Here is a 26,317-nt window from a genome sequence, read left to right as displayed (position 1 = left end):
TAAACACCGCCGTTGTACACTACAAGAATGGGTCACTAATATTATTATCGTTTGTAAAGCTCTTCTTAGTAGGACGACGTTTAATGCCTCTAGTGTCATTTACAATAAAAGAGCGCATCATTATGTAAAGACGGACCAAATTACATATAACGAATTACTACTAAAAAGATCCTTGGGACTTATATATTCTGGTTTCTTAAGGTCATGATTTTTATAGTCTATACCGTTGCTATTATACCTGTTATAGCCTTTTTTCACTTTCTTGGGGTGACCTATTGGCTTTTCTTGTTTTTCTTACTGATACTATTAATAGTTCTTCTTTTTTTAATAGTACAATGACCTTTACGTCTTTTCTATTTCCTTTAATAGTGGTTTTTTGCTGCGATTAGTACTTGTAGTTACATTTAGCCTTTTATTTATTATAATCTTTATGGATTTGAGGCCGTTCAGTTATTCTCTATGTTGTGAAGCGTAACCCCTGCATAATCTCTGACGGATACAACTATTGGGGGGAATGGGCCGCGCCAAATACGAGCTCCTTCTGTTCTGTGGCAGAGCGGCCGCGAAAATGGGCATCAGAAGCCGTTGTAAAGCTGTGGTCTCGAGCGGGTGGGGCGACGTTAAAGCGGATTTCGATATGGTAAATTGGTGGCCTACGCCTCTACTGTTGAGGCGTGCCTCGGAAAAAGGCAGCAGAGCCGATGTTAAAGCTGCTGGTAACCTTGGCGGGAGGCGCCCGACGTTAAGTGGATCAAATGAAATAGGACGGGCCGAATCCGCCTCGATCCCAACTCGTACAGGGGCGGCGACGAAAAATGGGCACGAACGCGGACCGTTGTACCAAGGCAACTTGCCCATAAGGTCGAGGGCAGCAATGGACGAACGTATTAAAGCGAGCAGATTCATAAAGGGACAATAGCAGCCGAACGACCTCTGTTGTGGGCGGCGAGAACGTTGAAGCGGATTCAAAGGACAATATCGGCCGAACGCCTCTGTTGTGGGCGGCGAGAAATGGGCACGAAGCCGTTGTAAAGCTGCTGGTCGAGCGGGACGACGTTAAAGCGGATTCGGGGGACAATGGCGGCCGAACGCCTCTGTCGTGGGCGGCGAGATATGGGCACGAAGCCATTGTAAAGCTGCTGGTCGAGCAGGACGACGTTGAAGCGGATTCAAAGGATAATGGGTACGGCCGAACGCCTCTGTCGTGGGCGGCGGAAAAAGGGCACGAAGCCGTTGTAAAGCTGCTGGTTGAGCGGGACGACGTTAAAGCGGATTCAAAGGACAATAGCGGCCAAACGCCTCTGTTGCGGGCGGCGAGAAATGAGCACGAAGCCGTTGTAAAGCTGCTGGTCGAGCAGAACAATGTTGAAGCGGATTCAAAGGACAATATCGGCCAAACGCCTCTGCTGTGGGCGGCGGAAGAAGGGCACGAAGCCGTTGTAAAGCTGCTGAAATTCCATAGTGCTCACTTCTAGTAGTTCCCTTTCTACTTAACCTCCTCCCCACCCGCCTACCTATAGTTGTTGTTCTTTTATATACCCTTTGGAGTGGCAAATTAAAATTTGTCGGATGATCGTGACTACCTATATTAGTTTAGCTTTTCTATATTTGTCGACCCCAACTGGGCACCAAAAGAACTGGTCCTATTGGCAGCGCCAATTAGGATAGTATATAACCTTAAATTCTGGCTGACAATATTGGATATAGGGGTGTCTTGGCAGCTGATCTTGACTGTATATAGGGGCTCAAGAGCCGCTCTCAATTCTCATTCTTGATCCTATTTTTTAACAAAATTTACCTTAGGCAACTTAACCGTATTATTGAGTCTTGACTTTCTTTGTTTATTAAATCGTTGTAGTGATATTTGTTGTTCTGACTCGAATTAGCTGCTTGATCTATAATATTCGGGTTTCTATCCCCCGGTTCCCTCACAGTTCGTTGGAAGGAGTGCTATCGCTCGACCTTAGATGACTTCCCGCGTCTTCCCATAGTAAAATTCCCTTTACATAGTTTCGCAATGCCCGTTGCACTGCTTAGCGAAGTAGAAAAGGTGGCAGATCTCTATCTCTGCTGACCATCATCTAATTTGCAGAGGTTGTGACTTTTTTGTTACAAAGATCGTAGTTAGGACTGAAGAATCTAGGCCGTATTGCTGAGGTCCCATTGCTATCCCTTTTAACATTCGCAGTTGGTTCTGCTTCTGAAAAGGCGGCTGGATTATCTGACATATGCTTCACAGACAGCCGAGCCGGTCGAAGCCGCGCAGTCGCCTGGCTGCCAAACTTTGCCAGCCCAGGCTCCGCAGAAGGTGGTGTCAATGACGATTTTCAGGTCCTTGAAGCGAGTCTAGAAGTCACAGCCACTCCTGGCGAACTTGGCCAGCGGGGTACCCCAGCCACTGGGGTTGGGAGTATTGCTTGCGACGTCATTGGGATGGCTCCGGTATGAGGGAAGAACCAGATACTGATTAACTCGGTTGTCCGCTCCATGGCGTAGACTCCGCCGTCCGCGAGGTTGAAGTTCGTACAAGACAGAGCCACCAGGGAGGTTTCCTGCAGAGGCCACGGAGGTGGAAAAGGGATTTATTGGTGCTTGGATGCTACAGCCAAAGTTCTGTCCTTGACCCACGGCGTTCACATCGTAATTCATAGCTGTCATCTGCCCGCTTAATGCGAGCTATCCGTTTGTGTTCCCCTGGATTCCTGGAAAGGTGGTGGTATTTTCAACGACACACCCAGCGCTGGTGTGAAGAGCCATTGTATTGACGGATTGCTGGTTAACGCCTTCAATAATATCAATCTCCCCCATTTCTAGCCGTGGATCAGCGAACATCTAGAATGCCAGCTAGTTTCCGCAAGTCGAGTCCGGCATGTGTATAATATCGCCTATGAGAAGCCCTTGAGTGTAAGTCCTCTTGCCTTCGATACGGAGAGGACGGCCGTTCGGCGTTTTATTTGTGAAATCGGCGCTGAGATATACGGACTCATTGAGATAACCGATATATTGATTGCTTCCTGCTGAGTCTAAAGATTGATATTATACAAATTCCTAAGTAGTGTCGGACCTGTGATGGAATTGAAATTCGGGAAGAAGTTCTGGTATGAATAGTCGTCGACAAGCGTATACTGTGTTGAGGCTTGTTGGACTAGGGGCATGGTGCTCTGCACCAGTGATTGAAAAAGAGATCGCGTCATCGTAAAATCAACTGAGTGAGAACTTGATGTGCCTGGGATATTTAAGAGAGCGGAACTCGTTAATCTATTGATGTCGGATGTACTGTCCTGCGGTAACGCAACGAAAATGCTGAGATCGTGACAAAAGGGGACGTAAATCTTCTAGAGGTTCGGAACGATTCGAGAAGCAAGGAGATAAAGCAGTCGAATGAGCTATTCAACTCTTTTTGTCTAATTGAGCGGCTTTATATTGTGAACAAATGAGGTCCGTGGTATAACAGAGGTTACTCCGTCATCAAAGGGAAGCTGAATAAAAGAACAATGAAGTAGACCTCATTGGGGAAAGCCAATATGTCGGCTATAAGAACCATAGGCAAGTGAATCTGAGATTCTCGGTTTTAGAGCAGGTTGAGGTGATATCTTTAGACGCATTTGATACTTCAGATCGGATTTCAGTGTGGAGACTCCGTAACGCCGGTCTGAAAAACCTAGGAAGTTATTTTGCATACATTGCTAAGAGCACAATTTGAAGCTTGCGGACGTGCAACCGGGCGATCTCTATTCAGATTAGATAATGCGGTTAACTTGATAAGGACGATCTGGGTGCCTTCATGCAGACAGGCTCGCTGACAGGGCAGCCCTCCTAGGTGTTAGATCACTATTTTCTTGACGATCGAAGAAGTCAATAACGTACCGAGGTCGAAAAAAGTTCTCCGCAAGAAATTCCACTTCTGATTGGAGATCTTGGCATAAGGCGAACGCACAACGGGAATACACACGACACAAAATGATCAACAATTGTAGGGATCGGTTATTAAGGGTCTTTGTAAAACTCACATCTACCTAGAATGTAGCAGAAAATGATAGATAGAAATATCTCAAATAGTTAGGTATATGTAGTCCACCTATAACTTCATCCAAAGAGCCTTCGTGCAAATTAAACACAAACGCCTCATTGACAGTTCTGACCGTTTATAGTTCGTGAGGTGAGAGAGATTCCGCCAGGAGTTGCTCACTTGCGACTAATATCAGAGGCTACGAATTATGGAAGAATCCAGTAGTCATTTTCGCACGAACCTTGTTTCAAGCGAGAGGTAGATGAATCCATCATCTACAATTTCCCCTCAGACTGAGCCTCCTTGACCTGCTCGAAGACCTTCGTAATTCGTTAGCATCAAATATATGTAGAGGCAGGGCTATCTTACCTTCAGCATTTTTCTACGTGCACCCAATGCATTGACGCCGCGCTTTTCTAAACCTTCATCATCCAACTCTATGAGCTCCGTCCATTTCAGGTCTTTCAAGTTATCAGTGTACTTGTGCAATCTCAGACTCCTAAGCCAGTTAGGGATGTCTTGCAGAAGAGATGGATCAGTTGGATCCTCTGGTGGCTTCGAACTTCCGCGTCGTCCACGTGGGGATCGACCACGGTTGATCTCAGAATGATCCGAGATGTATCCTTCATGATGACCGGCACTAAGGCCAATGCCAAACTGGCTGAGATTCAAACCGGCTAAACTGTTATTAACGAGAGGCGAGGTTCCATCGTAAGCAGAGAGGAAACCGTTATTCTGGGGAGAAGCGAATTGCATGCCAGCACCCAATCCTTGGGGTTGCATGGCGAGACCGGGAGAATTCGGGCGAGACCGGCGACCGTTGATAGCAGCAAGCTGTTGAGCTTGGAGCGCGGCCGCTTGTTGTGGTGTCAAGATCTGGCCAAGCTCGTTGGTCATGACAAACGAAGTGTTAGGCATGCCTGAGGCGTTGATACCAGGAGATAATGGTACATTATTTCCAGTCCCTTGACCTTCCGAAGACCTAGCTCGACGATACTTGCGAACATCGTCAAGTTGAATGCGATTGTTGACCGTAGAAAGAGCAGCAAGTTTCATGGCAGTAGCATTAGCAACCATGTCCGCTTGACTAGCGCCCTGTTGATTAGAAAAGTTGGAAGCCATGGGAGTATTAACCATAGACGCCCAATTGCCGCTTCCGGCATACGGAGAGAGCACAGGCATGTTGTTCAAATTGTCCGGCGCATTGAGTGTGGTGCTCTGTAAATTACCGTCTCCAGACAGCGGCAGACGTGGGGAACGAAGGCCAGCAGAAGGAGGTGGCTGAGTGAACTGGCCCATAGGCTGTTGATAGCCGGAAGAGGATTTAGGACGAGTCACAGGCTGCTGTCCGTCGGAGCTTCGCGGTCCCCATGGGGAGGCTGGTGGCTGTGGGAGGTTTTCCTTCCTATTCTCCTCCGGAGCGGATATAGTTGGCGCAACCAAGGATGAACGATCGCCAATAGTGCTGTTTCGGTTGGAAGTCGGTGCGATCCCGGTATGCTGGGTAAACTCGGCCTTTTGCTTGGCAATAGCTGCTGCGGCATCGGGGAACATGGAATTTATCGTCGAAGGATCTAGGCCGGAATTCCGTTTCGCGCCCGGCGATGGAGGGGGACGACCGAGGCCAAGAGAGTTTCGAGAGCCTTCAACGTTCAACTTGCTCATTGCATCACTCAGCTTTTGTGACATTGGATCTGATGCGTTCGCTTATCAGCCCAATTTGTCCGCATAATTAGACGAAATACACACCTTTTTCTCCAAAGCTGGCTGGAGATAGCACCCCAGACATTGGGTGGCTCTTCGCCATCTGCTGCAGAACCTGAATGAAGAATCTGATCTGCACTTGAGTTGTCTGTTGGAGAAGGGCGTAAAGAGCAGCGGTCCTCTCAGCCTCGCTAAGAACGCGGAACCACTGTTCAATTGCGCTCAGCTCGTCTTTGAAGTCTTGATCAAGGGTCGCAGCCGCCATTTCTTCAAGTGTTGCCTCGTACTGATCGATGTCCGCGATCCATTGTTGGGCGGCTCTCTCCATCTCGTCTGGGTTGCCTGAGTTTGTGTTCCCGTGGTTGAAATATACCTCGGATGAAGGGCGAATGCCACGATTGGCCAAGGGTGAAGAAAACCCACCCATATCGGCAGACGCTCGAAGGTGATGGCCCGGGCCGATGGCACGAGAGGGGGGNGGGCGAAGGGAGCTCGAGGCTTCAGGAGTGCTGTTCCGGTTGCCTGCAATATGGCTTGCGGACATGATGACTGATAAGATTTTCGCTTTTTAGGTGAATGATTTGTGTTTGGAAAAATATGAATTCTGTTTCCAAAATTAGACCGTAAATAATTGCGCGGCCGCGGGGAGGGTGGTGAGAGATTAAGCATACATTTGGATGGTAAGTGTCAAATTCTTTTGCTGTAGGATGCGTTCGAAGACTCCTGCAGTTCCTGCTGGCCTCAAAGGAGCTTCGACTTGCGGTGGGGTTCAGGAGAGAATCGGCGCAAGTAGGCCTTTGTCCGGTCAGGGAAGGAGGCTGAACAAGTAAGAAGTTGGCACAGGGAAGAAGAGCAGGTGCTAAAATACCAAGCTACAAGAAAGAAAAGGAGTGGGGGAGGAAGAAGGACGGTGAGGGTGAGGGCAAAGGCGGGAGGGAGAGGGTGAGATGGGGTCGAGGTTTGGCAGGTGCTCAAAAAGAACGGCTTCGGTTCAGGGACGGCTAAGCGGCCAAGACGAAATGGCAAAGTAACCGCTGACATAAGCGCGGCTGCTAGCTTTATTATTCGATCCCGTCTCGATTGTTCAATAGATAATAACGATCACTTTATTGACACCTATAGCGTTTCGGAAGCACAATCGACCCGCGATCTGCTCGTAGCAGCTCAGGAGTAGTACAATCACAATGCTGCACCCCTCGCCGCGTCCGCAGGGCGCTCCCTTCGACCTGCAGCCATGGCTTTGTTAAGACGGCCTGCGGCTAGAGCTGTCAACATATGAAAGGCAGACAACGCTCACTACATGATGCATTAACTGCCGTCCATGGAAACAGCTCACGGCCTCTCCCCCATTTGAGACTTGTCCGTGTCATTTCACTGCGCACATTCTATTGTTTCGGAAGTATCGTTTCTATTGCAGGAGCATCTGAGCGATCGTGGAACTCTTGCATCCGCAACAAGAGTAGACGGAGACCAAATGAGCCCGCCATCAGGTCACTTTAGTCAGGCGTTAAACCTAGGAACTGAGCCGGTCATTCTTCACTTGTAGATGATGGGCTGCTCCCTGTGACCGCCCAGCTGTCTGAAGAGGGCCTCATACTCATTCCGTCGTTGTCAGACTTCATTACACACGATTGAAATTTGCATCATCACCCTCAACGACCTATGGCCCCAATAATGGACCCTACCATAACCGCAGCTTCGCGCTCCCAGTTGCCAGCCATAACCGTTTTACCTCTGCTTAGCGGTCCAACCGGTAGTTTCGAGCCTCGATTGACGCATTCGCGAACAGCATCCCTGACCCTATCTTTATTGCTTCGCAATGTCCTCGCGGAAACGCCACCACGATGCATGATTTCCTGAACGCGCGGAGACAGGTTTGAGGCTAAAGACCTCCAGAAATACGACGGGAGTGAAGACGTGTCTAGACTTTGCAAGAGAGGCCGTAAGAAGTTGGCCGACTTGGCATTCTCTGATGATTTCCCATTGACTGGGCCTAAGCTTTCTAGGAGTGAATGTACTGGGGGTTTGATCGACTCCAAAAGAGTTTCTAGAGCCACAATATTCTGACATCGTGCGGAAATCTCTAATAAAGCCCGATCAAGCGAGGGTAGTGTCGCAAGTGCTCGAGATAGAGCGGCAAGGGAAGATTTGAGCGCTGTTTGCAGATAGTCTTGCAAAACATTTATGAGTAAATTTGGTTGAAAGTTTTCGATGGTCGTATCTACCGAGGTTGGAGAGAGCAGGTAAAGAGTCAAAAGTGCGGATGTAGTGCGAGACTTTGTGTCTTCCGTCTGAGCGTATGTAGACGCTGCGTTGGATGATTGGCCAGAAGATGGATTTGAGGATAATAATGAAGACATGGAGAATTCCTTAACGACCTGTTGAGCTCGTGAAAGGATGTTTCGCTCTGCGGGAACAACTAATTCATTTTTTAATGTCGTTATTGCATGTATCCTGTCGAGATCTTCACCCTCTTCACCAGGTCTTGAAACTGTTAGGATCTGGCGAAGTGAAAGAAGTGTGTTCGATGATCGCACCATGGCTCTGTGGTCCTCACGTTTTGCAGCACCTGCACCTGTGCTGCTCAGCTCCGCCATCTGCACTTCGAGTTGTCTTCCAAGCATTAGGTAGCGTGCTACGGCTCTCCCAATTTTGACTGTCTGGCACAGCCTCTCTGCAGTCAGCCGGACTTGCTCTGCCACCTCATAACGCTCAATGACCTCCTTCTCAAGTGTTTTATAAGACTCCGTTAGACTTGCAACCTGTCCTTCCACCTCCTGCAAAATCCGGCCGCTAGACTCGGCATTTTCCTTTGTGTACTCAAGTAACGGAAGTGCAGACTTTGTCGTAAGAGCGTCAATATGGGTATCAATCTCCTGCACATCGAATAGCACGCGAGAAAGTGGTGTGGAAAGGTCTAGAGGCGTGTCTGATGGATTGTTCGTGGACAATACTAGAGTATTGGCGAAAGCCGTTGCTGAAAAGGACGGATCGAGGAAAGCTTCATAGTCAATGTATGATGGCTCTGCGTCGGCCATGTTGAGGCGCTAATAGGAACGCTGGTGCGAAACGGATTGCATTAAGCCCCGAAAAACAGTCAACTTGAGGTTCTTGAACGGGCAGGGGTCTGTGGTTTGGCTCCCACTATCGATAACGGTCCCAACTTTCATATGCATGTCAAGCTTCCTCTCCACCTCACCTCCACCTGCCTCTATGTATTGGGATTTAGCTTCTCTACGGCCCAAAATGCCTTCCTCAATGCCAGTGCCCTCCATCCGTATTCCAATTGAGCTCCTAACTCAAGCCTCCTTCTCCCAATTCGGCACTGTCATCGAGAACCCCGCGCACTCTGAAACCCCACCATCACAACGCCTTCCACCACCAGACTCCGTTTCCGCAAACCAAGGCACAGCGCTCAAATATATCGATGTCACGCATATGGCGAACCTCTACAACCTCGCTCCAAGTAAAAAGCCCGCAAGAGCAGTTATGAATATGTTCGTCTGCTCGCCGCGGGAACTGCGCCCGCATGAGCCGTCCGAGAGTATGCCCTCAAGCTGGGGTGACATTGACCTTAACGACGACGAAGACAATGGCGAGAGACAGCTTTTTGACCTGAAGATATTAGAGCGACATCCATTCACCACTCAGACCTTCATCCCAATGGGGCTATCACACACGTACAACTCAACACAGTATCTTGTCATTGTGGCACCTACTCTACCTGCCTCTGCCTCACACCGCAACGTTGACCGTCCTCCTCCTTTCCCGACACCGGGTCCTCGAAAGCGGCGTTCTGTGCGCGATATCTTCGCCCGCGCTCGACCATCGCCATTTACGAATGAAGCTGCACCCCCACCAAGCACCTACTCTCGGCTTAGTCCTTCACAAAGGCTAAAAGGACCTGGTTTACCAGATCTAAAGAACATACGTGCATTCATAGCAAGTGGCAACCAAGCTGTGACATACGAAGCTGGGACGTGGCATGCACCCATGGCAGTGTTGGGAGAGCGGAGCATTGATTTCGTAGTTGTGCAATTCGCAAATGGAGTCGGAATTGAGGATTGCCAGGAGGTAGAGCTGATCCCCGAAAGGGGAGCTGACGAAGGTATCGCAGTTTTAGTGGAAATGGATTATAGGGGTGGTGTACGTGTCAAGGCTGGGCCTGGACCGGTAAAAGCGAAATTATAACGAAGTCCTCAAGTAAAAGTTCTGTGGAACATTAATGTAGTTGAATATAATGTTACGACAATGAGTTTTTGTCTCTGGACATCAAACAATATCTAAACATTTTGACTTGACGGTGTGGAAGCGATCCGCGTCAAGAGTGACAATCCGGGAATATCAGGATATCAAAGTGTCTACCTTAAAACGCCTTGCTGGATGCGCATAGCCCTAATACAACCACCTACTCTGAGCAAGTGCTTTCCATAGTAATTAAGAATATCCGCAGCTTTCTTACCGTTAACGCTTACTGGAATAATCCGTCAACCGACGCGACAATTCGGCCTCAGCGGAGTTCATTGAGTCCTCTGTCCCTGCCATGGGAGTATCTTGGGTCATTCTCGCGATAGGTGCTCGACTAGTAGAATTCGCCGGTTGGGAACGGCTTGGACTCATAGGCGTCATGTTTAGTGGTGGCTGCTGAGTACTATTTGGAGCCGGAGTCGCCGAAAGAAATGGTGATGGTGGTTGGGACAGGGTCTGCTGGGGTTGCACATCATCCATTATGCGAGGATCAACTGGCATTTCGTAGTTGCTATACTGAATTATGCCGCCAATTATGGCTGGCTCGTTTGGGCTCGCGCTTATTGGAGCTTGTGAATGTTGTTGGGCATGCGCAATTGCAGACGCTTCTTGGCGTATCTGTTGGCTAGGGGAGGGTGATCGAGATGGTTGTTTTGGAGGCAGGCTCAAGACCCTGCCTGCGGCACTCACACCGCTAGTTCCTGGGGGGGAGTCATTTGGACGACGTGAGGACGATCCCTCGGGCCGAACAGGAGCTGTCTTGTTCATCTCGTTGCAATCCGGACAGTTGCGAATGACTTGGCTCACTGTCTCCTTGATTCTCACCCAATGGTATTTCTCCGCAATTGCGGCAGTTGTTTTGTTGATGCCGCCGTGCTGCTTAAGATGAATGTTTCGCGCGATCTCATACTGTTTTTGTGTGTCGGCGATGACTTCCTTGCCTTTGAGCATCAGTTTCTCTGGCTCATCTTCTGTGGCCGGCACGATCTTATAGTGCGTTGCAGCGCTTCTTAATCGACTTTTCTCGGCACGATCCGCTCCGTTGGGGTATTTTCCGTGCTTGAGGTAGAACCTAATCTTGTCAAATCTCTCTTCAGATACAAAGTCTTCGTCCTGTCCTAGATCTCTCCCATAGATTATTGCATCTACAAGCTCCCCAGGGTAGGATTTGAGGTTGCCACATCCTTTAACGCGCCCAATACGCTTGAATCCAAGTGCATCCCATATACGACAAGACGCAACATTTGTCTCATATACTAGGTTGAAGACGGAGTATGTATAGCCCTTTTGAAAGCATTAGCATCTTAACTGAATAGCTAGGCCGCGAAATATACTAACCAGTTTTGGCGCCCACTCCAGATAACCCTCTCCCATAAGTCTACCTACGCCTCTATTTCGCGCGCCGTCCGTGACAAGGAAACCGCCATTGCAAACATGGCTTGATCTTCCAGGATAGTTTGGCTTAATGTAGAAACTGCCCAGGCACTCTTTTTCCCAGTCTCGTCCATTCTTTGCCATCTCTCGGACTTCTTCCGCGCTCTGAATATCACCCAGCAGCATGACTGCCCCAAAAACACCGAACCAATATGGACCAAAGGCCTCCAGTGGCAAAGGCAAGATCATTGGGTACGTATCACCCTTTTCGATCTCTCGGTTGAGTTGGTCGGATAGATATGAGAGAAGCGACAGCGGAACTTGATCTGCTGCTGAAAAAGGTATCAGAGTAGCGGTCGTGACTCGATCTCTCAGTGTAACTTGACGAGGCACAATCTCTAGAGGCAAGGTCGAGGCTGGGATTGGGTATGGTAGCTCGCCAGACGTCCGGTAGATGACCGGAGCCGTAGGGTCATCGAGCATCGCAGGCATAGTAGTAGTGAAGGCGCAATTGCAGAATTGTTCAATCTATTTTCAATATTAGCACAGCATGGGACCAGTAATCGATTTTACGCTGCAAGGCAGGCCCATTGTCAATGGTGGACCTAGTCCAAACACGCGCATCAAAGATTTGTTTGTGATGGCTACGATATAAAATAGGTGTACGCATTGCTGGTGATTTACAACGGAGACAGGGTCATGATGAATGCTTAACTTACTGCAGTTCTGATACTGGGGTGTGATTTTGGTCACCAACGTTGGAAGAACGCCGACTTTCATGATAGACGGATGAACCTCGGAATGGCACGTGCTCAATATTTAATACCATGCCGTCCTTGAGCTGCTTCCTATGGGCTTTGGGTGTGTTATGGCTCATTATGCATCAATTATCAACAACATAATTCAAATTACTTTCAATGCCATATTATTTTGACGTTAATACTTCAAAAATGAAGTAACACTTGGAATGATGAGTCTTCCATCAAAGGACACTGCCATCAGCACTCTTAGACCCTTGGACTCCTAAACCCCTCATTAGCACATTATCACTTTTTTACAACCACACCAAGTTCAACTTCCCAAATTACCGAGGGCCACCATGTTGGGAAAAACAAGGGGTCCACTTCCCTCCTCATACGCCTTATCCATCAGACATCTGATCACGAGGTGTTAGTATGTCAACGGCAATAATAGCCTTCAAGCCAACCAATCTCCGCATCTTCCAATTAAAATACATTTGATAATTAAAAGCCCGCTCGGCCACCCATGCCAAAACTCCAATCGCTATGCTGCATGAACCAGGTCCACACCAATCCTCATAACATCACAAACGTTTCTTCCTCTTTCCTAGGACCTAACCCTCTCCCAATACCGTCCTTTACCACCTCCCAATTGACATCATCAAACTTCCTCCCTTTAACACCCCCATCCCTCACCGCCTCCTTCAGCTTCCCCGTCGCAATTCGCCTCATCATGACGGTGTCCCTAGCACCATGCAGATTCCTCCCCTTCCCTTCCAGTAAAAACTCCTCAAACCACTCCTCTTCATCAGCACTGAGCGGCAAATCCACCAACTCAACGCCCCTCCCGGCTCTCCTCTCCCCTGAGAAGCTCTGCAGTGTCTGCGAAATTAGCAGCTCCAGCAACCGACGCTGCTCGTCCTGCGGCCGCGCTCGCGCAAAGTAGAACGCCTCAGTGACGCTGCGATCAGCCAGATACGCAAAAAAGCGCTCGCGCACCTCCTCGCTCTTCAGCGGCGGCTGCACAGTGTGGTAGTACGCGAGTGCCAGCGCTTCATCTTTCCCGCGCCCGCTACCAGTCTCGCCGGCGTGCTTCAGCAGCACGTTAAGGATCTCTTCTGGGAAGGTCGGGAGCAGGGATGGGTGCGTTAGGTATTCGGTCGCGGTCTGAAACTGCAGGCGGTCGAGGGCCCACAGGCCTTCGAGGAAGGTCCAGAATTTGTTCGGGAGGTGGACAGTGCGGGCGAAGGAGGCGGCGACTTCGGTTTCAGAGTGTATGGAGGGAGAAAGATCCTTAAGGAGGTAGAATAGCAGGCAGTGTTTGTTGACGAGGGCAATTGGGGAGGATACGATGCGTTTGTGGAGTTCACTTAAGTCGTTGATTGTTCGGGGTGGGTAGAGGTTGCCGGCTGGAGTTAAGTTAATTACAACCCTCGCTAAAATTATATTCTATGGAGACTTTACTTTTTACTCGAAGGACCTCCGCAAGGCGATCAAAGAATAGCTTGTTGTCAAGAATGCGTCGGTTCTTTATTATTTCGCTATGGAGGTGCTCGCTATAACCATGGTCGGGGGAAAGATTGAAGACTTGGTTGAAATCTTTTATTTCAATCATGGCTATTTTTCATAAAGCTAAGGTCTTAAAGAAAAGGGTTCAACCGAATTAGAGTCGGTGTTTGTTGTGGAGTACTGTAGGTGTTGATCGCAAACTCCAGCTCGGAACGCGGGGATCCTCCGCGCCGTCAGGTGTCCTGAGCAACAGTTAATACCAGGCGTCGCATCCACATTTTCTGATTCCTACTAAATATTGAACGGGTGCTTTAACAGTTTAGGATAGCGACCCAGAGCATAACATGATTTCTTTTCAGTCCATTGTCAGTATAAAAACGCTATACTACATGTGCTCGCAGAATGAAAGGAGGCTTGGTATCAAAGTTACATTTTGTTGTCAATGATGCATCACCTCTTGTTTAAACGCCAGACTACGCAAAATGAGAGGGAATAACCTCCAAACTCCAAGCCCAAAGCGATAGTAATTTTGTACAAGAGATCAAGTTGAGCGGCGAAGCGCAAGTGTAATTCCTTCGATGACATATTTACACTAAACGGTGAATGACGATATATCGACTTGAAGCCTCCTACCAGAAACCCCGCAAAGTATGGAGTTAGAGACCTTTCGGGATGTGATGGAACTCGAAGCTCTCTCAGCTTTCATATCGTCTCACGCCTCTGCGCTCGTTTATGTCGTTCGCCATTTTCTTTCCGATCTCGTAGCTGCTGATCATAATAGCGCACGCAGGCGCAACCTTTAGGCATCTAGCTGCCCATCCTTTGAATAGACCGGGCATTCCTTGTTCTTTAAATATGTGCCACAAGAAGCGTGGCATTGACTTGTCTTCTGGTCGTATAATGTTTGCGGCATTTGATCCAATACTCTGACTGTCTCCCATGTGGTGTATGACCTGCTGCCTAGTCTTGCCGACATCGAACGGAGTTGTCACTAATGCAGCCACAGCTCCTGAAGTGGCGCCTGCAATAAAGCTATCCACAAGAGTTGCGGTGTGATTCTCGTGGCTGCGGGAACGGCTTCTCCGTCTTACTTTGTCTGCGCCAACACCAAGAGAAAATTCACGCCCATACTTTCTCGCTTCGGCCCTTCCCCGCATGTCTGTCAATGCATTCCGTCCAGTTTCGTAACCCCACCAATATATTGCAGAAAACGGCACATCGCGCCACAGAGTAAGAGTTAGCCCTCGCCACAGACTGTGAATTCCTTGGGCGGCTACCATCTCACGAAGCCCATCAAGAGTCTTGTGGAAGTGGCCTGCGGGAGTGCTCGCGTGATGGGCTGCTTGCATTCTCGTTCGAAACATCTCGATTGGGCTGACAGCTATTGCTGCTAGAACACGGGCTGCTGCACCAGCTACAAGTGGAGTATATGCGTCTGGAACAGTGCCTTTAAAGGGAGATTTGGAAGATGTGCGGAGCCAGTCGTAACCCGCAAAATAGATGACATTCGCGGGCACTGCCATTACTAGCGTGGGGGAGAGACCACGCCATAGTGTTCTAGGACCTTCGTGTCTTGCAATCTTCCGTAGACCGTCTAGGGTACTATTGAAGCTCCGTCGCTCTATCTCCTCCACAGCGCATGCAGCGCTAGGCGGAGTAATAGGCGCGATTGTGGGGCCGGCGACACAATAAGGAGCATTGTTATTTATCCAAAACACTTCGCGACAGCATGCGGAGATGCCAAGGTTAGGAGGTAGATCTCTAAACTGGGCAATGGGAAGGGTGGCGGCGTAAGGGCGAGTGTGAGAAGCTGAAGCGGTAGGTTGTTGAGACTGTAGGCGAACACGAACAACATCAAGAGGAGTGACTAGAGAGTTGAGAATTAGCTGATGCCCCACATAGACTTGATAAGGAGCTGCATGACGTTCTTTCCACTCTTGCTTCCTCGGAAAATGATTGCCCGAAAAAATATTGCTAGGACAACGAACTCGGATAGATGTCCTGCATGTTCATCTGGAGCTTAAATAATTAAAAAATGAGGCGCAACATCGCATACCTAGTAGAGATGTCAAGACACTGCCGGTGACAGCCGACAGCATCTTCTGGACGAGAGAGATGCTGAGGTCTCCCGTACCCTCGGCATCGTCGGTCGCCATGGCGGAGGTGTCTTGTTAGATATCCAATGGTATCACTACCTCGTGTCCCTACGGGGTGTCTGAGTCGCACAAATTCCAGAGACAGGCGGTGTTAACATGTTCATAGAGCAAACCGATGACTGTTGCGCTCGGCGTCGGGGATTGAGCAGATACGATGAGGGAACGGTGATGTCGTTTGGAGATTTTAGCGTGCCCGGCCTTTTTTTTCGCTATGTCTGCCGGGAAGCCGCATGCCAGGGCCACTGGCGCATCGAAGTGGCGTGCTGTGACTCCATTTACCAATGCACATCTGAGTAATATGTACATCTGCGGGCTTCAGCCTCTAGATCTTCTTTTAATTCATCATCACTTCCATGTACATAGTCCATCTTGCTTTCCCTCAAAATATAATTTAGTTCAGCCCCTACTCTACCCAGCCTTCCGAAGCTGGACTTAGATACCACTATGAACGAGGCCGAGGCCGAACTTGAGAGCTTCCGCGAGCAATGGCGGGAAGAGGTCTCAGCACGCTCAAAATTCAAAGTTACAAGCTCAACAGCGCCTCGGAAAGCCGCGGGGGCATCTTCGACTAGACCGCAAGCTCCCAAGAGCACACTACCTAAGATACCCACTGATAAGCCACAGGAAAGAATAGAGGAATTGGATGAAGTAGAGCATCCGACATGCCATGATGTCGGAGAGAAAGAGTCGGGAAGGAAGCTTGGAGACCCAGGTTCCTCATCCGCCCAGCCAAACAAGGAACCGCGATCTGCATTAGAACATTATGAACAAGCTGTAGAGAAAGAATCTCAAGGCAGTTTAGGAGACAGCGTGAACCTATACCAGAAGGCATTCAAGGTATATCCAGCATATGTGAAATTTCTAGTGCATCTAAACACTAAACAAGTTGTGTAGCTTGACTCCCGTGTCCACGAAACCTACCAAAATAAGCACTTCCCGGCGTCCTCCTATCCGCCACCCAAAACGAAACCACAAGATGTAAATCCGTCGAGTGCTCCGGTTACAGTCCCTAACACCGCCCACCACTCATTGTATGGTCTCTCTGCTTCGCTCTCGTCCCTGATCGAAGACTTCTCGTCGCTCTCAATCCAGGGCGAAGCTCCTCCAGCAGATCTCTCCCCGCCTCCAGCTTGTCCTATCGCCGGGCTTCCAGAAGAAATTCTTGTTGAAATTATTCTCCAAGCCGCAGTTCAAGACATTGCTTCTTTTGCCCGCCTGGCGCAGGTGTGTAAACGTCTCGCCTATCTCGTCGTTACCGAAGAGCGTGTCTGGAAGCGAATTGCACTGGGCTCCGAATTCGGGTTCGGGGCAATGCTTTATCAATGGGCATGCACATTCGATGGAAAACCGCTTGGCGATGACGGAAACGGTGGCATGTTACTTTCATCGTCCTCTTCAGATGACGAAGCTCTTCCTCGCATACCTTCATCCGTCACAACCTCCCTTGTGCCCTCAGTTTACCCAACATACCGTGCCCTCTTCCGCCAGAGACCTCGCATCCGCTTCAATGGCTGTTACATATCCACCGTGAATTACACGCGACCAGGTGCTTCTTCCCCAACCTCCATATCGTGGAACTCGCCCGTCCATATAGTGACATACTACCGTTACTTGCGTTTCATGCGTAACGGTACCTGCATTTCGCTTCTGTCAACTGCCGAGCCGGCCGACGTGATCCCGTACCTCCGCCCAGAACACCTACACACCAACCATAGCGGCGGGCTGCCTAGTGCCGTCATGAAAGATGCCCTGCCTGGCCGATGGCGGCTCTCAGGGCCTAGCATGCCGGCTACAAATTTACCCGGCGTATCCGGAGCTTCGGCTTCGGACCGCAACGCCCAAGATGGTGATGCAGCCGTGTCGAAGGCTGAAGTGGAAGGCACACTGCACGTCGAAACGGCGGGTGCGACGCCTAAGTACTTATATAAGATGGTTTTGTCACTTGCTAGCGCAGGCAAGGGAGCTCGGAACAATAAGCTGGCGTGGAAGGGATATTGGAGCTATAACCGGCTCGCCGATGATTGGGCGGAGTTTGGGTTGAAGAACGACAGAGCATTTTACTGGAGCAGGGTTAAGAGTTATGGTATGGGATTGTAACGATACCCGCCCGCTAGTAAATAGAAGAGTATAAAGGTTCTCGAAAGGCAGAGGACCGTAGATATCGGTGATTCCATGTGATCTACTGAATGATTCTATGTAAGCAATTAGATAGCCATTTTAGACACGGAGTGATAGAAGAATCAGCTGGAATACAGATACAATACAGATACGCATATAGCACCGTAATAATGGTGAAGTTACTTTATACAGTGCATTTTAGAGAAAGTATCCCCAAATTTGACATGCCAGCCCAGCCCCAATCCAGCTTGGAAAATATAACAACCATTCAAGGCCTATTCGGTGATAACATATCCGTCAAATAGCTCTCTGCCCTTTCTATATGCTCTGTTATATATGTGCAAGTCCTCTCTAGACCTTTATATATTTCCACCACTGAACCTAAAATAATCCATCAGGTACTAGCCAGTAGAATTACCCGTATGACGAAAGCACGGCATACCATTGTTGCCGTATTCAGAATTTCGACGCTTTTCGTACACCAGCAGCCAGCGTCGTCCCCGTCCACGCCCATCCGATCGTGGTCACCAAGTCGCTATCGCCTTTACTAAGACCATTACCAGTTCGAAAATATCTAAGTTGAAAGATCAACCGCACTATCCAAAACTACAGCACCTTCGTTTCGATCCTAATCAACCAAAGTGTGATCGATTGCAGCGCTTAGCATCAATTGAAGAAGACGGTTTATTTTACGATGAGATCGCCGCTTCTCCTGTGTTTTACTGAATGCATATGCCAACTATTGATCATATCAATTCGTTATTAGGTATATCCCAGAGGCCATCAGGTGTAGGGATAACGGATCGGAGTTGCTAGTGATATTGCTGAGGTTTTAGGGATACTGATACGAATTGCATCATAGGCATAAGAGGTTCCAGGATGGGTTGACGGTTTGCCGGCAGGAAATCCGTTGTATATCTGCTTCCTTTATCTTGTGAGCCTACATCCAGAGAGAGATCAAGCAGCGAGACTGTTATCGACGCGCCGGTGGATACGGGCTGGTGGAGGAATGGTATACCAATTGCATGTTGATACCAGCAGCACGCCTCGCGCAACGTTGGACGTCTACGCTGGACGTTTGCAGTACTCCTTGGTAGATTCTTCTGAGCTGTGTGGCAGTGGGTTTGGGTTTGTATTTAGTAGTAGTATGTTCTTTGATTAACGTTTGATACGGATCCTACTTGGACCTACGCAGACTACTTCGTACACAGAGGAAAATTAATATTATACAGGAAAAACCCCTGGCTTATTGGGGGGAATACCCTGTAGGCTACCTTAGTAGGGTGAAAAACCCCGGTTTAACCACCTCCGCACGCAGCTAGCAGCCCCTAGGGCTGCTTAGCAGCTACGTTTAGACTTCCACTAGATCTTAGATCTCCATTGGTACCACTGTATCCTTCTTCTAGTTTATCTATAGCTAGGGTTTACTATGTCCTAGCTAGGCCTTGCTGTCGGTCGATTGATTGCCATGTGCTAGTAGTTTTCTGTCTTGACCGTCCCCCCTTATAGCCGTCTCTTGTAGACTATTGTTTGCTATAACCTCCCCTAGAGCTCATCGAAGGTGTAAGGGGGATTTATTCGTAGCCGGCACCGTAATATTAAAAGGCGAGCGGGATGTGTATGCTCTGGGTATCTTTTCCGCCTAGGCCTTAGTTTCCAGGCCCTCTCTAGGGGGGCCAGTCCGTAGAGAGGAGACGAAACCGTGTGGTCGTTATCTAGGCTGCCAGGCAGTATAGTGCGATTAATGGCGAGTGACTTATCATTCTCCACGGACTCGTATCGCCCTAATGGTTAGGAAGGGGTGTGCTTGCTCGTTCGTTCGTTCGTCAATCGTAAGGGATCGTCAATGTCTTCGATTAGGGGGTCAGGGGACGTTGAATCCGACTCGTATCCATGAGGATTATACAGGAAGGCTCGGGATATAGTTGTTTACTGTGAAGGGGTGCCATCAGTGGTAGTTTTCGAGATCTCACCATCTCTTATGGAAACTTTTCACTGCCCATGACGTCTCAAAAACCATTGATTCCCATCCGCACGCTGTGCGACGTCTCTGCGTTGGCTCTGCTGAATCCGAAGACCAGCAGGTTCGTGGGCCAAGTCACCTCGTACGGGTGCAGAGTCCGATTTCGGCAGCCCTTGGGTTTGTATTTAATCACAATAAAAATCCACTGCGGATTCAATAAGCCTAACGATCGCTCTTGCCTTACGACTTTGAAGCCAAGGAATTTCCATGCTCCTGCTATGCATATCAACACTCTCAAGTACAGGACGAAGGATCGTTGCAGACATCTCTATTCCCAGTGCACAAAGTATTGCTGGAGCTACATTGTTGGTATACACACCTTTTTGCGACGCCAAGCCCTGGTTTATCCTCGACTTCGCGTTCTACCGCCTCGGCATGCCTCTTCCACGTCCGCGCAGCGCCCTCTGCGCAGCTCCTGGGGGCAAGCCTCTTTGCGGTGCTTGGGGCTGCTGTGACTCTTGGTTCTCTAGACGGTGTATTAGCATATTGAGAAGAAAGAAAAATAGGTCTTAGGATGTACGAACGTATCGTTTCGTCCACACTCAGAATCAGGCATGCTGCTTCCGTTGCCGCCTGAATCGCATTTACCTTCACCAAACTTGGTTCCCATACAAACCTCTCCATGTTATTTGCGATGCCTTCATTGATGAAGTCGACACCAGCCCAGATATTGCCTTTACGATGTTCAACGCGTAGTCGATTGAGAATATCCGTCGCATCGAAGCCTGCATTGTCGCATAACTGCCTAGGTATCACTTCTAAAGCTTTAGCGAATGCTTTGATAATGGCCTGCTGTTTGTGGGGAACATTCCTGTCGGCAAAGGCATGTAGGTAGGCAGAAACTTCCATCTCGCACGCGCCACCACCAGCGACGATGTTCTTGTTCTTAATCGCACGTTTCACGATCATGATTGCATCGTGCAGACTTCGCTCCACCTCAGCGATGAACTGTTCAGCACCACCACGCAGGACGAGCGTGCAAGTCTTGGCTGCCGAGCAACCTTCGAAAAAGTTAAAGCGTTCTCCACCAATCTGACGTTCCTCGAAGGTTTCGCAGGTGCCAAGGTGTTGAGGTTGGATATCCGAGCAGGTAGACTGAATGCTGGCTCCAGTAGCCTGTACTACGCGCTCAAGATCATCTGATGAAACTCGTCCGGCGCAGAAAATATCGCGGTCGGCGAAGTATTGTGTTGCTAAATCGCCAATAGGCAGTTTGCTGAGGACAACCTTTGCTCCAGTCTTGTGCAGAGCCTCCATCTTGTTGAAGATGATCTGCCACTCCGCATCAACAATGGCCTGGTATTCTGAGACTTGTTCTACCCTGACTTCAGCATTATCCTTCTCGCTCTTCAACTCCAACTCTACATTCAAGCACACAATCTTAGGATTCTTGAATGACTTCGGTTGTTGCTCGAAACCTGCATAGGAAAAGGTCTTCTTGAATGCGACGCCGTTGACGAAGAGGGAGTCCTGAAGAGCGCCACCGGTAATTTTCTTTATTCCGATGAGTTTCTCGTTCAAGTCATCTTGATCAAGTGATAGAACAGCATCCACTACCACTAAATGAGAAAATCTTATTAGCCTCCAGTGCTCACTATTTGTTAGAATACTCACTTTTCGTGAAGAAATCCGAATTCCTATGTATCAGCTTGCTGCTCATGGCTGTCGCAGCGAGCTTCCTTAGGGTCTCCCTCTGGTTGGTCTCGGCCGTGTCCACGGCAATCTCCATAATTTTGTTCACTGCCATTTGCGAGGCTCTTCTTAAGCCCTTGATGATTGTCTGGCTGCTAACGCCCTGCTCAACATGTTCCTTGATCTCCTTCAATATTTCTCCTGCTAACACAACAACTGATGTTGTGCCGTCTCCAACTTCCGCATCTTGTGAGCGAGCGATGTCTGTGAGAATTCGTGCTGCGGGATGTACAATGTCCAGAAGCTACGTCAAGTCAGAATTTGCTACGTAGGGTTCCAAGATGCCTTAGCATACCCTCATGACTGTCGCTCCATCATTCGTAATTGTTTGCTTTCCATTCTCGTCTACCAAAAGCACATCCCCACCATATGGTCCCAAGGTGCTCTTAATTGTTGACTGAACGGCAAGACAAGCATTGATGTTTGATATTATTTGACCTCTTCCTTGTGTCTGGTCGGTGCCTTTGTGCTGTCAGTTATACAATGCCGTTGTAAAGATAGGACAGCAAGTTGGAAAGCTATAAATCCCCCACCTTCTTTCAACACGATGATCGTAGGTGTCTGGCCTCCGAACGACATCGTTAAGAGGTTCTTGTATTAGACAGTAGCAGGAAGTTTAAAGTCTAATGTTAGATAACTCCCAAAAATATGAATTTCTGAGGCAAAAGGGGTGGGGAGGAGGGGTTGCTAGCTGCAGACTACAGTGGCCCAAACGCGTCTCAAAATTCATCTTCTCGTCGGCGGCCTGCGGGTCAATCCTTCCCCGTTCCGATGCCAAGACAACGCCAACCTTCAGGCTGTCTCTTGCTCACTCTCAGTGGAGAGAAGTTGAAGTGACATTCCACTGTCCCGAGAGTCCCTTGCGTATCTCACGGACTCGATCCTTTGCAAAGATCTCCCCTGTATCAATACCTATCTGCCAGTTTTCTTCTCTCATTGGAGCTTCACCATCCTCCTATCTATGGTCACCAGCGCTCGTGACCTCAAATTCAGCCACCAAACAAAGGCTTAATTTACTTTGGATTTTCTAACCAGAGTTTTTGTTCGTACTGGAGTGTTTGAATCAGTCCGAAGATCGCCACGCCTGTAATGGCTTCTTCAAGAAAAGTGAGACTCACTCAGTTCATTCGGAGAAAACCCCCGATGATTAAATCTATATTTGCAGCATTTTACAATTTACAAAAGTCCAGCGTCCAAGGTCAATAAGAAAGCCCAGGGCCAAGACCAAGGCCAAGACCAAGCAAACGAGACAAGCAGCCCAGAACCATCAATACCTGAGATTATACCTGCTGTTAACGACTCTCCCCCTCTACTACGTGTACCCTCGGAGATTCGCCGTGAAATTTTCCGCTACCTTGTTCCGAGTCCCACCAAAAAGTTCCTACTCTACTCTTATACAGATTGCGACTCCACAGTCATCATCTCGAAATGTAACCGACAACCAAAAGGCCCTCCGGATAAAACATCTCTAGCAATTCTCCGGACCAATCGCACGATCTATCACGAATCTTTATCCCTGCTATATTCAGAGAATCTCTTCCACTTCATCGGTTTGAATTATCGTCCCGTTCTAGCTTTCATCAGACGACTAAGCCCAGATGCGAAAAACCTAGTACGCAAAGTTCGACTTACTCTACTTACGGACCAGCAAGGCGAGCAACCTGCTAACCATGATGCTTTCTGTACTGTTATTCATGACTTCTTACCAGGATTGACAACTTTGCACGCAGATCCGTGGGACTTTTTCTAAGCCGCATATATCCACTGCATTTAATTTTATCTGTTGATTTCTCGGGCGGCAGTCTTGATTACACATAGTCATTTTGTTCTCGAAAGCGAGAGACGATTTAGTTCGCCACTTGCATCCAGAGCATTGCATTTCGGATTTCTTCCTCTCACTGCATGGTGGTTTCACATTATCTTGGAGAGTTCGGCGTTTCTTTCACCATGACTTGATGAGCATAAGAATATGACTTTATGGATTTGCATGTACGGGGTTTTCCCTATCTTTCATACGGATACGGTAACAACTCTGCCGAACTTACGCACTTCACTTCCTCAATATTGTAGTCGCAGCTCTACTCTCATTGATCTATCCGGGTTTTCAACATCCCTCGTCATTCAGTTCTATGAAGGCAGTCTTCCGAAATTTCGGCAAGATTAGAGCATCACTTTCACCTCTCTCCCGATTTCTAACATTTTCGAGACGACTAACACTAACCGCCTCAAATTTTCCCATATAAAATTAACACACTCCCACTCACTAACAACTGGAATTATCCACGCAGGTCCAACCGCATTCCCACTCTCATCATGAATCGCTTTCCCAGACACATATAATCCAATGCCGCGAACTGCAGCACCAATCCCCACAATCGCGATATTCAACGCCATCTTCTTCCAATTACGCGTATAACCTCCCCAATTCATAAACAATCGGAATATGCCGCTGAGCCCGTACGTAAACCAAGACGCAAAAAGCGAGGAAATAAGGGCAAGCAAGTATTGGAATTCGGGATCGACTCGGCGATGATGAAAGCGATGACCCAGAAAGTAAGAGTGATAGCAGCCCAAGTTCCAACGGCAAGCCAGGTGCGTGTCGACATGTGTTTGGTGCCGCGGAAAATCCTTACGTATACGTATTTAGAGGCTACGTGACCGTATATGACGCCAGTGATGATAATCTAGACTGAAAATATTAGGTTATAGCCAGAAATGAGTAGGAAGAGTTTACAGTCAGCGGTGCAATCCCGTAAGCAACTTTTATGAGAATGTGCTCTGTACCTCCAAGCACTGGGCTGGCGACTTTCGCATCAGTGTATCTGTATACTACCACGGCCACGATCACGTAGATTGACGTGTCTACTGTTTATAGGAGGAAAAGGACTTTATGGAAATCCTTCAGATTTTTGAACTCGCTGATGAATGAGAAAAATGCGACGTGGCCTGCGTAGGTGAAGGTAATGTTCGAGACACTGACGAAGGCTTTGGCAAGGCTCGTGTGGATGGTTGCATTGAAGTGGAGACCAGGAGCAGCTACGATTAAGTCAGTCGAAGTTTTGGGGAAATATGGAGAGCTATGAACTGTGAGGACTCACGAAACTCCGACTCCAGTCATCAATACTGCTGCACCAATAGATATGAAAGCTGATCGCAATTCAGAGTCATCCATCTGTCACAGCTCTCGGTAAAGATGTCAACCTACATGCAACTGATAAGTAGGAAACTTTCTTCAGTGTCCGCGGCAGTGTAAATATCCACAAAACGATCATGCCAATCNCCCCCCCCCCCCAAGCAATTGTGCCTATAGAAGTTAGATTTAAGATCCATAAACGGTTTTAGATTTGGAAATCGAGTGCTCACAGGTGGCGTGACCCGTCATGACATTGAATGCAATAGTGAAAGTCAATATGTGACTACCCACACTGAAAATGAAAAATATTGTCTGCGCGGCTCTAAATACCTCACGACCCCACACGCCTAGGAGGATTTCTCCTGCATCGGCCATGTTGTGGATCTATGCAAATTTAGTTCAGGCATTTGAGATACCAAAGGAGTGATATGCTTACATGCAGATATGCCATCTTGAACTAGCCGAGCCCAACTTTTGTCAGCGCCACCCCAAAGAACTAATGAGAAGGATACACATACACATAGCCAGTATATGTTGCAAGAATACCCAATCCAGCAATCGTTATGATTCCAGGGATCATTCCTACAGCTGCTAGTACAGAGGGTAAAGAAAGTATATCTAGAGAAATGGTCTCCGCGATCATGACTGTCTCGAGTTCAGGATATGAGTCTTCAAGACTGATCAGAGGGCCTTACTCATGCTAGCTTGTCTATATCATATTTTCAGCTCAAGCACACTTTTCGACCAAAACCAAACGCACGGCCACACATTGTGCAAAGCCGGAGTTCTTACCACCACCTCATGGTTCTGTATTTAACCTCCACCCCTTCTTTATCTCCGAATGGGTCACCTCTCTTATCTCTCCATTTACCTCCCCTTCCCCGCATAGAGTCAGGCAGGCCATGCTTTTCCACGTCCATCTTCTGTGTCTCCGAGATTCCCGCTGCCCGCTGTGCTTTCGTATGACGGCTTACGGCTGGGATTTTCTGCAGTAGGTGCTGCAGGTGTCATGCCACGCTGAACCGGCGAATTGGTGCGCATTGTATCGCGCATTGCCATGCAAAGAAGAAGAGAAGAAAATTCGGCTGGACAAAGTTCGGGACATGGGCCAGACTTGTACTAAAGTGGTGGAACCAAACTCTGCTCGTATTGTGTTTTATCGTGTTACACCCTCTCTGGTTCCAGTTTTTTTAAGCTTAAAGAATACTAAATAGGGATTAAAAGACAAGAAATAGGAAGACCATAACGTCATTCGAGGAATGTAGCCACGGCTGCAGGGGGAAACGAGGTGCAAGCTAGACGGTGTAAGATATTTGAAGTGTTTAAGACAGCTTCGCGTATTGCCTTGTCAAGCTACGCAATACGTAATTTTGCTTTAGCTTCGTCATTTCCATCACGAGGTCGCCTGCGTTTTCCAATTGCTATTACCTGTACTGTAGGGAAAGATTGACGGTGTCATGCTGATCTCTTTGGAATTCTGCATGGTCAGAACGCATCTGGGATGTCTTGACAAAGCGTAAATTGAATGAGGGTCATGTTTGGGTTATGCAGCATCCTGCAACAAGTTGATACGGCAATGAAGTGATCTCCATACAGATCTTTGCATGTCAT

General features: G+C 48.4%; 12 protein-coding genes across 12 annotated transcripts; 4 read left to right on the top strand and 8 right to left on the bottom strand.

The window, feature by feature from the left end:
- Positions 1-986: 986 nt before the first annotated feature.
- K441DRAFT_480859 (ankyrin) lies at positions 987-1,247 on the top strand (the record flags this gene model as incomplete). Its single annotated transcript, XM_067641896.1, has 1 exon — positions 987-1,247. A coding segment is annotated over one exon (261 nt), but the record flags the coding sequence as incomplete, so codon positions are not given.
- Positions 1,248-1,927: 680 nt separating this feature from the next.
- On the bottom strand, positions 1,928-3,587 carry K441DRAFT_742576 (glycoside hydrolase family 16 protein). Its single transcript, XM_067654392.1, has 6 exons — positions 3,065-3,587; positions 2,928-3,023; positions 2,728-2,810; positions 2,541-2,676; positions 2,391-2,497; positions 1,928-2,346 (listed from the first exon to the last, which is right to left on the bottom strand). Exons 1-6 carry the CDS (start codon positions 3,192-3,194, stop codon positions 2,218-2,220), a joined length of 681 nt encoding a protein of 226 aa, XP_067496819.1. The 5' UTR covers positions 3,195-3,587; the 3' UTR covers positions 1,928-2,217.
- A 556-nt stretch (positions 3,588-4,143) lies between these two features.
- K441DRAFT_671018 (uncharacterized protein) lies at positions 4,144-6,681 on the bottom strand. Its single transcript, XM_067650360.1, has 4 exons — positions 6,385-6,681; positions 5,759-6,317; positions 4,379-5,703; positions 4,144-4,329 (listed from the first exon to the last, which is right to left on the bottom strand). Exons 2-4 carry the CDS (start codon positions 6,255-6,257, stop codon positions 4,285-4,287), a joined length of 1,869 nt encoding a protein of 622 aa, XP_067496818.1. The 5' UTR covers positions 6,258-6,317; positions 6,385-6,681; the 3' UTR covers positions 4,144-4,284.
- Positions 6,682-7,365: 684 nt separating this feature from the next.
- K441DRAFT_594722 (golgi transport complex component Cog5) lies at positions 7,366-8,751 on the bottom strand (the record flags this gene model as incomplete). Its single annotated transcript, XM_067644965.1, has 1 exon — positions 7,366-8,751. The coding sequence occupies one exon, from the start codon at positions 8,749-8,751 to the stop codon at positions 7,366-7,368; it is 1,386 nt and encodes a 461-aa protein (XP_067496817.1).
- Positions 8,752-8,905: 154 nt separating this feature from the next.
- K441DRAFT_671014 (uncharacterized protein) lies at positions 8,906-9,985 on the top strand. The gene has a single exon (XM_067650359.1). It carries the CDS (start codon positions 8,960-8,962, stop codon positions 9,902-9,904), a length of 945 nt encoding a protein of 314 aa, XP_067496816.1. The 5' UTR covers positions 8,906-8,959; the 3' UTR covers positions 9,905-9,985.
- A 191-nt stretch (positions 9,986-10,176) lies between these two features.
- Positions 10,177-12,002, bottom strand: K441DRAFT_648759 (uncharacterized protein; the record flags this gene model as incomplete). The annotated part of the gene is made up of 2 exons (XM_067646907.1): positions 11,300-12,002; positions 10,177-11,245 (listed from the first exon to the last, which is right to left on the bottom strand). Exons 1-2 carry the CDS (start codon positions 11,825-11,827, stop codon positions 10,178-10,180), a joined length of 1,596 nt encoding a protein of 531 aa, XP_067496815.1. The 5' UTR covers positions 11,828-12,002.
- Positions 12,003-12,348: 346 nt separating this feature from the next.
- On the bottom strand, positions 12,349-13,770 carry K441DRAFT_623251 (uncharacterized protein). Its single transcript, XM_067646033.1, has 2 exons — positions 13,540-13,770; positions 12,349-13,484 (listed from the first exon to the last, which is right to left on the bottom strand). The coding sequence occupies exons 1-2, from the start codon at positions 13,688-13,690 to the stop codon at positions 12,652-12,654; spliced, it is 984 nt and encodes a 327-aa protein (XP_067496814.1). The 5' UTR covers positions 13,691-13,770; the 3' UTR covers positions 12,349-12,651.
- Positions 13,771-13,887: 117 nt separating this feature from the next.
- K441DRAFT_671011 (mitochondrial carrier) lies at positions 13,888-15,904 on the bottom strand. The gene is made up of 2 exons (XM_067650358.1): positions 15,641-15,904; positions 13,888-15,451 (listed from the first exon to the last, which is right to left on the bottom strand). The coding sequence occupies exons 1-2, from the start codon at positions 15,738-15,740 to the stop codon at positions 14,280-14,282; spliced, it is 1,272 nt and encodes a 423-aa protein (XP_067496813.1). The 5' UTR covers positions 15,741-15,904; the 3' UTR covers positions 13,888-14,279.
- A 280-nt stretch (positions 15,905-16,184) lies between these two features.
- Positions 16,185-17,837, top strand: K441DRAFT_682725 (uncharacterized protein; the record flags this gene model as incomplete). Its single annotated transcript, XM_067651612.1, has 2 exons — positions 16,185-16,577; positions 16,635-17,837. 2 exons carry the CDS (start codon positions 16,185-16,187, stop codon positions 17,835-17,837), a joined length of 1,596 nt encoding a protein of 531 aa, XP_067496812.1.
- A 2,406-nt stretch (positions 17,838-20,243) lies between these two features.
- Positions 20,244-22,152, bottom strand: K441DRAFT_594640 (uncharacterized protein; the record flags this gene model as incomplete). The annotated part of the gene is made up of 5 exons (XM_067644960.1): positions 20,244-20,347; positions 20,406-21,440; positions 21,496-21,817; positions 21,869-22,035; positions 22,107-22,152. The coding sequence occupies 5 exons, from the start codon at positions 22,150-22,152 to the stop codon at positions 20,244-20,246; spliced, it is 1,674 nt and encodes a 557-aa protein (XP_067496811.1).
- Positions 22,153-22,840: 688 nt separating this feature from the next.
- Positions 22,841-23,323, top strand: K441DRAFT_594668 (uncharacterized protein; the record flags this gene model as incomplete). The annotated part of the gene is made up of 1 exon (XM_067644961.1): positions 22,841-23,323. A coding segment is annotated over one exon (483 nt), but the record flags the coding sequence as incomplete, so codon positions are not given.
- Positions 23,324-24,207: 884 nt separating this feature from the next.
- Positions 24,208-25,407, bottom strand: K441DRAFT_359128 (uncharacterized protein). Its single transcript, XM_067641367.1, has 7 exons — positions 25,225-25,407; positions 25,143-25,163; positions 24,937-25,090; positions 24,779-24,877; positions 24,672-24,720; positions 24,308-24,609; positions 24,208-24,257 (listed from the first exon to the last, which is right to left on the bottom strand). Exons 2-6 carry the CDS (start codon positions 25,155-25,157, stop codon positions 24,462-24,464), a joined length of 465 nt encoding a protein of 154 aa, XP_067496809.1. The 5' UTR covers positions 25,158-25,163; positions 25,225-25,407; the 3' UTR covers positions 24,208-24,257; positions 24,308-24,461.
- Between the last annotated feature and the right edge of the window lie 910 nt (positions 25,408-26,317).

Source organism: Cenococcum geophilum (assembly GCF_001692895.1).
Source record: "Cenococcum geophilum 1.58 unplaced genomic scaffold K441scaffold_88, whole genome shotgun sequence".
NCBI lineage: Eukaryota > Fungi > Ascomycota > Dothideomycetes > Gloniales > Gloniaceae > Cenococcum > Cenococcum geophilum.
This window is presented reverse-complemented; position numbering and strand designations above follow the sequence as displayed.